The 8,893-nt window shown below is 34.2% G+C and overlaps 1 protein-coding gene across 1 annotated transcript; it reads right to left on the bottom strand.

Annotated features, from left to right (window-relative positions):
- Positions 1-5,207: 5,207 nt before the first annotated feature.
- LOC102802210 (von Willebrand factor-like) lies at positions 5,208-8,462 on the bottom strand. The gene is made up of 8 exons (XM_085494891.1): positions 8,330-8,462; positions 7,531-7,549; positions 7,072-7,215; positions 6,784-6,907; positions 6,482-6,546; positions 5,987-6,231; positions 5,608-5,894; positions 5,208-5,478 (listed from the first exon to the last, which is right to left on the bottom strand). Exons 1-8 carry the CDS (start codon positions 8,387-8,389, stop codon positions 5,469-5,471), a joined length of 954 nt encoding a protein of 317 aa, XP_085351017.1. The 5' UTR covers positions 8,390-8,462; the 3' UTR covers positions 5,208-5,468.
- Positions 8,463-8,893: the final 431 nt, after the last annotated feature.

Below are 8,893 nucleotides of genomic sequence, written 5' to 3'. Positions count from 1 at the left end.
GTTCGATTTGATATATATATTGTTGTTTTATTTGAAATTGTTATCGTATTCGTATTATTGACGTCGTTGCTAGTCATGTAATATTATATGTTATAATATTCTTGAGAGGGGAGGCATGTCGCATACGACTTATTTACCACTTCCGTGTCACTGAGAATGTTCTAGAACCGTACTGTGTCTGGGTGGAATATTCTAGATTTTTTTTTAGAAACTGGTTGAATAGGTAATAGAACACTGTAGGAGGCAATAGAAGGTAATGAAACACTCATTATGTATGCTGATGTAATGGTCTATTTATAGACAGTGTGGGTATATATAGGGGAGTTGTTCAGCACTGAGATCAGATCGGATATCTCGTTGAATTGTATTGGAGTTTAAGTATCTAGTTATTGGAGTAGTGGAGTTTTACCGCGTTATTGTACTTGATGTTTGCAGAGTATAATAATACCAGTGCCAGTTGAAACCTCATCTGTTGGCTCCGTGTTCGTATTTTATCATCGCCGCCAGGGAAGTCTTTTTGTTACTGTTGCCATTTTGGTATTTGAACCATCACACCTGTACTATACCAATTACGGTAATATTACGTTGCGTGTGACAAAAACGTTGTATTCTCCAACACTATGCACAAATTTGCAGTAAATTTAAACACGATATGGCACTTTCAGTGATTTGCTAACACAGAGGGTGTACTTACTCCTCTTCTCAACCAATCTCTGTATACAAAAAAAGAAAGAATACGTGTTAGGTGTTAATCGCAAGTGACCATTGTAATTCTGTATCGTTTCAACTTCTCATCATTCAATTCTCTATTGGCGATGCAATAATTTACGTGAAAATTAACCAACACAACATTAAGACATAAACATGGTAAAACGTTTGTTTGATCTGAACAATGGTGTTTACATTAATTTATATATTTGTGTATTTGGCAAAGACATTGTACGTTTTACCGTTTAAAATAGTTTGCTCAGCAATAATACTTGTATTAGAAACAAATTTGGTTGAAAATGCTGAAATTCAATTCCATTATGTTATGCTACCAACCCCTATTAAGAAATTAATTCTGAAACCAAATATTGCATGTAAAAAGTGTGCGACAATGGACTGCGGTCGTTGATTTAGTGGTGTAAATGTATATTTTAAATTGCATTTAGAACATATCAAATGAACAAAATAAAATCTACATGAATGTTGCACACTTTTGATGTCACAAATCAACGTGTACGTAACATGAATTGTTCTAATTTGCTTAATGTTATTGTTTGGTTTGTATCACGTCATTACGTGTCCACAAAGTAATAATCTGAATACAAGTTAAAACCATAAATTTCCATAATGTAAGATTACAATTGGTGAACGCATACTCTTAACGTCACTAGGAGTTGTGCTGTCTAGTCGAGGAAGGATGGTATAAAACCGAAATAATGCTGGTAACGTGGCAATAGTGATGATAGGTGAACATACACAATACATCGTAGATTAATAAAAGATTAAACTTACCTGGTGCGGGGCTGCTAGCGTCAGACTGATAACAGCAAGGTTCAATAATAATCGTCACTGTCATGATCACTGCCAACACCAGCATTTATGTTTATCGCCATGAAATAATATGAGGTTACGAGGAGGATACCTCAAAGTATGCACGAAGACAGTACTTGAGGTGTCCTCTCTGGTGGGACCCATGTCTGTTTTTTATTATTGGAGGACGGTTACACGCGTAATCATTCCATATTTGGGATTCACATTTCTTATATGGTAGGATGAAAATACCCAGTAAAATACCGCAAAATTACGGCACGCTGTAACGTATGGCGTTACGGTGACCGATGTATAATAATATCTTAGGACAAGACATTAATAGGTGAATCTCTACAAACTGACTGTGGATTTTCATGGACGATACCACACCCATCTTTCTTTTCTCACTTGTGACAGCCACTCACACTTGCATGTAAGTGTTGATGGACAGCCATTTCATCCGATGACTTTCTTCGTCACTGAGCGAATCACCTTAATCCAATAGTGCACGAAGTTTCCCAGCTACCCAGACATTTTACTAGTCTTAGAATTATGGAGATAAGGGCGGTATTCATGAACATCGTATTACACGTCATATCTTCATCTATTTTGAGGGCTAGATATTCGATATTTATTTTGATCGTGAAGAAATCATACACAGCATATTATAGTATTATAGAAAGTATTATTAAAAAATGCAATGAAATGAATTAAAAGATAAATTGAGAACACCATATTTAGAATAGAGGAATAGTGTAGCAAAATAAATTAAATTTGCCATATATGCCTTCATTGCTAAACGAGCTTGCTACATTTACCATTGACTTCTGGAGGTAAAGGTTTTACATAATAAACGAGTTTGATATTTTCAAAAGAAACTGCCGATCGCTCATAAATCAAACTGTACGCATACACAGTATGTAGACATTATAACAGGTGGTTGCAAGCTGCCTGCAGACATGTTGTATTTATTCCGATTACGTATTCCCTGATCACAGCTCACCTTTGTCGCATCTGTAGATATTGTTCGACAGATTTCAATTTCGCTAGCAAAACCGTGCAACGATGGCGGAAGATCCAGTAGCTGCTGTTATAAAACGAGAACGATGTTGAAGAAATGTCACGGGAAATATGTTTCCACTTGACTGACATCAACACTCATATGTTCACATTTATTGAATTAACCTATATTCTCATAATCACTCATCAAACAATCTCGCTTAGTTTATTCATCATTCCCTCAATTGCAAAAAATAAATAAATAAAAAGCACAAAAATAAAATGAATGACAAATAAATAAATAAATAAATAATAAATGAAAACAGGAATAAAAATAAAAAATAAATCTTTAGTAAACATTCTAATTGGCGATTTTTTGTTGCGCTGATTTTTGCCTATCATTGTTGATAGCTGTACGACAATGAACTCTTCTTGTCGTACGTATTATGTAAATTGCATGTTTCATATACATTCTTTATGTTCATGTAAATTATAAAACGTGACGTCAGAGGTGATACATAGCGCATCAAAAAATGTCATAACTATAATTTCATTGCACTATACACCTTAAAAAGTATACACTCACATTGGGCACACATTAACAGGGACCGTTAACAGATTCTCCGTCTTGGTAAAATATAATAATAAATTACCAATGTGATTAATGTATGAACAATAGGTTTTTTTTGACATTAAGACGATATGTCTGATTGGGATCATATATCGTAATTTGGAATACATGTTTTTTTCAGTTTCAAAGACAATCATATTTCGTCCCGCATTGTGTCAAAAGAATTATCGTTACATCGAATGTGTAGTCACGGAATACTAAATAATTTGTATTTATTGCCTGGTTTCATTGCAAAAAGGGCTAGTTACATTTATTATTGTTGGAGGTAAATGCTTTAAATAATAAAGGAGTTAGATATTTTCAAAAGTGTGACATTTAACTGCATATCGAAATATAAATCAAACAGTGCACATACATATTGTGGTAAACAACACAACAGCTGTGTGCAGATATATTGTATATATACCGATGCCGTTTTCCCTGATCGCAACTCAACTTTGTCGCATCTGTTGTTGATATTTGTCAAAGGATTCCAATTTTGCTAGTCGACCGGAACCGTGCATACATTTTTTGGCTTGGTTTACTATTATAAGAGCATTAACATATATTTTCACCCAAAATGACAACAACTTCGCTTAAAATAGAGATTTGTCAATTATTGTGAATAAGTTCGGGATATTTTCTTTTGCAGTACAAACGTTATGTAGTTGATAAAAACCGTTGAAACCTTACAGTGCATGCTGTATTGAAGGGATTATTCTGACAAAACATAGATATCCCGACTTGCTGTGAAACCGTTTGAGGGATAAACTGAGAGGACCATTTTTGTATACACCCTATAGCGTAATATTAATCTCTATGCTTCCATCGGTGCAAAAGGTAAATGATTCAAACTACATGCTTCTTAAAACATACTGGTATGAATTGCATTTTAGAGACTGTCAACTAATTATAAAGCAGCCAGCAGCAGCAATACAAAACATGCATGATTAAAATACTCCATACATACACGCTTGTCCTAAATATGTACCCAAAAACTACACATCATGACATGTCAGAAATACTAAAAAAAAAGTCATTTGTAGAAATGTTTCATTTTATGTTTAGTTTAGAGTTTTGTGGGATTGGTATAGAAACAAGTCTTTTGCTTGTTAATTTGATTTTGGGGAAATAACCTTTGATGAATTTGATGTTAACTAATGTAGTAAGGGCGGGGATATATTTTTCTGTTACTTTTCAACCTTTATGTAGATAAAGCATTAAGTACTGTGTCAAAACAGTTCATAGTTCAAATTTATTAGTTATTACAAATGAACAATATACAGCTGATCATGCTAATATATTTAACATTTACAAATATGTTTGTATTATACCCTTTCTAATCAGATGCAACTTGCAATGGGTATCTAAAGTTCTCTTTATTATCAATTGTGAACGAGTGTTTTCCCAGGATTATTCATTGACTCAGGATCGTACTCATAGGTGAAGGATGAATGCTGGCTGACACATGAGGAACATGAAGTGCCAAATCACCATGCCTCACTTTATATATAACATGGTGTTTATACATCTTTTACTTACTAATTTGACTATAATGCCTCAAGTATATATCAGTTATTTTGTTCTGGGCGATTTTTAGTTGTCAGCCAGTCATTTCCCTATACAGATATATGATTGCGTGTTATTTTCATTTTTATATTTTTTTGTGTGTACAAATTATATAACAAAATCATGCTCTGACAGCATTTGGGAAGGAGGTTCGGAATGACATAGTGTGAATAGTTCTTCTTCGAAAGTATGCAGTATATCAACTACCGCATCACCAGAAACAGTGTGAGTTATCACTTATCGACGTACATGCTATCTGATAGTCAGACTCGCGGCTTGTAGTTGGAATGCTGCGTCCTCTCAAAAGATACACAAAATTGTTGATTCCATTTGACGTTTTTTTCCTGTTTTTTGGCGTGCTTTTCGAATGATCAGTGGATTGTTGTCACATGACTGTTGAATACCAAGCATTATGTAGAAACCATCAACTTGCAATTGCTAAATGTCTAATAGTGATTGTTGACACTAAATACAAACAATCGTAGTTGCAACATATTGGAACTCAATCGTGTGCATTTCTACATCTTTTTATTGAACTAACCTTGCTGAGCAATACATGTTTTACTTATCTACTAATTTCCCGAAGATTATGATCAATCACGTGTTATAATGCCATTAGTTATAATACCCACACTGCCTAACTTCGATTCGAAATATCTGAATTGTTGTGTATTTCACATATAACCATCACAAGTAAATGCCGAAAAATATAGATTTCTAAAAAACTAATCGGGCTGTAACCATGCTTGTCCTTTCGTCAGTTGTGGAATTCCTAGAAACACCTATAACATGAGAATACAAAAAATGGATTAATGGATAAAATTATCTTTGTAATATCTCAAAATAATGTTTAATACATGTTCGTGGAGCATACATTTTATTTAATATACAGAAATATACAACAAACTTACTTTTTGTCATTCACTTTCCAGCTGTCACCAAATTCAAGAACGTCTTTGGCAATGCTACCATCCGGATTTTGGAAGTCATTGCGAGTATCACCATCTGCATTACCCATCAGACCGCATAGCTTTCCGTTGTAAAAAGAGCCATTGTATGATACATCTAATACATGCTTTCTCAGAGTCCAATTAAAAGTGAATGTTGTGTCTTTCGAAGTGAAGTGCAGTTTAATATTCTTATCCTCTTCCTGGATTGTTATAACTTTTGAATCAGTCACGTGTCCACCTGTACTTCCCTGTTGATTGAATAATTATTCAGTATCAATTTGTGATCGCTAAATTAAAAATTTTCTTTACAACATCACAATACTACATATTGACAACTCACTGTAGTAACATCCAGTCCATTAACGATCGCGTATTGGTTTCCAACAGTTATATTGAATGCGGTAGCTCTTGTTCTAACTTGGTCTGGTGTACTATCTTCTCTTGGTTCATACTTAGTTGTGACTTCAAAACGAGACTTGTCGGTGCAGTCTTTGAACAGGGTGTACCAGCATGTACCTTGGAATGTATAAGCACGCCCATCAAATGTCCTCATATGAGGATCACCTCTCAGACCACTAGGAGGGCCTAATAAAAACATTAACGCACACGTTATGTATGATTGTTCTGCTTTTGTTCATAATACAAGTGAAACACAAGTGGAAAACAAATATAGGTTTTTTGAAAATGTTATGTTCACTCATAACATAATTCAATCAATCAATCCGAATGTAAGTTACAGAAATGGTTTATTGGCCAAAGGCTTGGGTTGCCACAATATATTAGAATGATATTACAACTGATAGTATTGTAGAGATAAATCAAACACTATACTCACACTCGCAGATTGCACCAGTGTTTTTAAAACCACATCCATAGGCACCCCATGATGAATCGCTAATCCTACAAATATAAGTTCATTGACTGCATTATAACTGTATAAGTTACAATAAATCACAATACCATCTTTCGTCATTTGGAAATGTTTTGCATCACCGAGATTGCATTCGTGGTCAATCGGTTATTGAGTAATATATTGTAATGCAGAAACAAAACAAACAGTCACTCCAAACAATGATGTGTCACCATCATTCTTAACTATGACCGCTCTATATTTTAGGTGACATTAACAGTACTTACGTAATGTCAACACAGTTGTAGTTACGATGTTCTGAATGCACATTATTGTATACGTCTTGGTCGTCTGTGTAGTAAGTGTATCGCCCTTCATGGTCCCGATCGGTTACCCCGATCCAAAAATAACCTAATGAAATATCAAAATAAAACTAGGCTAGTGAAAGCAATTACTGGGATACAAATACAACGTAACACACTGGTAAATAAGTTCCATTATTTCATTATTAATAACCTTAATTCACAACGGCTAGGCTTGCTACAATTACGACAAATCTATGCCTGTAAATATACCTGTCCCAGGCATTACTGCTATTATAGCGTTGTTTTCTTCCGCTGATCTTGGTTCTGCTAGTATACAGCCCATAGCTTCACAACTATCTTTACCTTCATACCAGGTTATGTGGCCTTTCACAACTTTATATTTACTCGCGAGACCTGCAACAAACATGGTTAATGGTTAATAACATACCGATTAATTAATATCCAATGACAACAAAAAGAGTACATATTCGGTGTAGCTGCTGAAAAGTTTGATAATATTTCTAATTGTATTATATATAACCAATAGATCTGTCTTGATACAAAGTGATAGAGTAAAAGTATTAATATGAATATCACACGATAGAACACGACAGCTTAAATTGAAGCATTGAAAACGTTGTATTCTCTAACACTATGCACAAATTGTTCAGTAAATTTAAACACGATATGGCACTGCCAGTGGTTTGCTAACTAAGAGGGTGTACTTACTCCTCTGCTCAACCAGTCTCTGTATACAAAAAAAGAAAGAATGAGTGTTAGGTGTTAATCGCAAGTGACCATTGTAATTCTGTATCGTTTCAACTTCTCATCATTCAATTCTCCATTGGCGATGCAATAATTTATGTGAAAATTAACCAACACAACATTAAGACATGAAAATGGTAAAACGTTTGTTTGATCTGAACAATGGTGATTACATTAATTTATATATTTGCGTTTTTGGCAAAGACATTGTACGTTTTACCGTTTAAAATAGTTTGCTCAGCAATAATACTTGTATTAGAAACAAATTTGTTTGAAAATGCTGAAATTCAACTCCATTATGTTATGCTATCATCCCCAATTATGAAATCAATTCAAATATTGGGTGTAAAAAGTGTGCGACAATGGACTGCAGTCGTTCATTTAGTGGTGTAAATGTAAATTTTAAATTACGTTTAGAACATATCAAATGAACAAAATAAAATCTACAGAAATGGTTCACACTTTTGATGTCACAAATCAACGTGTACGTAACATGAATTGTTCTAATTTGCTTAATGTTATTGTTTGGTTTGTATCACGTCATTACGTGTCCACAAAGTAATAATCTAAATACAAGTTAAAACCATATATTTTAATAATGTAAGATTACAATTGGTGAACGCATACTTCTAAAGTCACTAGGAGTTGTGCTGTCTAGTCGAGGAAGGATGGTATAAAACCGAAATAATGCTGGTAACGTGGCAATAGTGATGATAGGCGAACATACACAATACATCGTAGATTAATAAAAGAGTAAACCTACCTCATGCCGTGCTGCTAGCGTCAGACTGATAACAGCAAAGTTTAATAATAAACATAACATCGTTGATGTATTCGCTGCAATACTCTTCAAATGTTATGCCAAGAGCAATTGTGCAACTGGTAGATTAGATCCGCTCGTTCGATTTTAAAGATTATTTTTTGCTGACGCGCGTTTGTATAATCCCTCCATTTGTCAGAATTTCCATTGGCCAAATAAAATAGTGGACATGCGAGTGATTTAATTCACGCATGCTCAGTTTCATTCTTTACGCGACGAAGGCTGGGAATGGTGGATAGTCGAGAACATAGAGTAATGCACACTACTAGGTAAAACAATATTCATACACAACATTTGTACTTATTATTTTGTGCTACGGATTGCTTTTAATACTGTATATGTTATGGTACAAACATTTTGTCAAGATTGAATGAAAATAAGTCTCCATGCATTTCTATATGTACGCCAAATAAATCCATCTTCCTTTCACTGCGACGATATGAATCGGCATCTTCAATAATTGTTTTTTTTTCTCAGATTTTGTTTTCAATATTTGCCGACCATGTA

This window comes from Saccoglossus kowalevskii, chromosome 21 (assembly GCF_978046115.1).
Source record: "Saccoglossus kowalevskii chromosome 21, keSacKowa6.1, whole genome shotgun sequence".
Taxonomy (NCBI): Eukaryota; Metazoa; Hemichordata; class Enteropneusta; family Harrimaniidae; genus Saccoglossus; species Saccoglossus kowalevskii.
Note: the sequence above shows the minus strand (reverse complement) of the source record. Positions and strands in the feature narration are given on the sequence as shown.

Excerpts from the sequence above, each read along its gene's own strand:
- LOC102802210 (XM_085494891.1), bottom strand. The coding sequence starts at position 8,389 with ATGTTATGTTTATTATTAAACTTTGCTGTTATCAGTCTGACGCTAGCA. Across the intron at positions 6,908-7,071 it reads AGCAGTAATGCCTGGGACAG|GTTATTTTTGGATCGGGGTA; the intron begins GTATATTTACAG and ends ATATTTCATTAG. Across the intron at positions 6,232-6,481 it reads CACTGGTGCAATCTGCGAGT|GCCCTCCTAGTGGTCTGAGA; the intron begins GTGAGTATAGTG and ends TGTTTTTATTAG.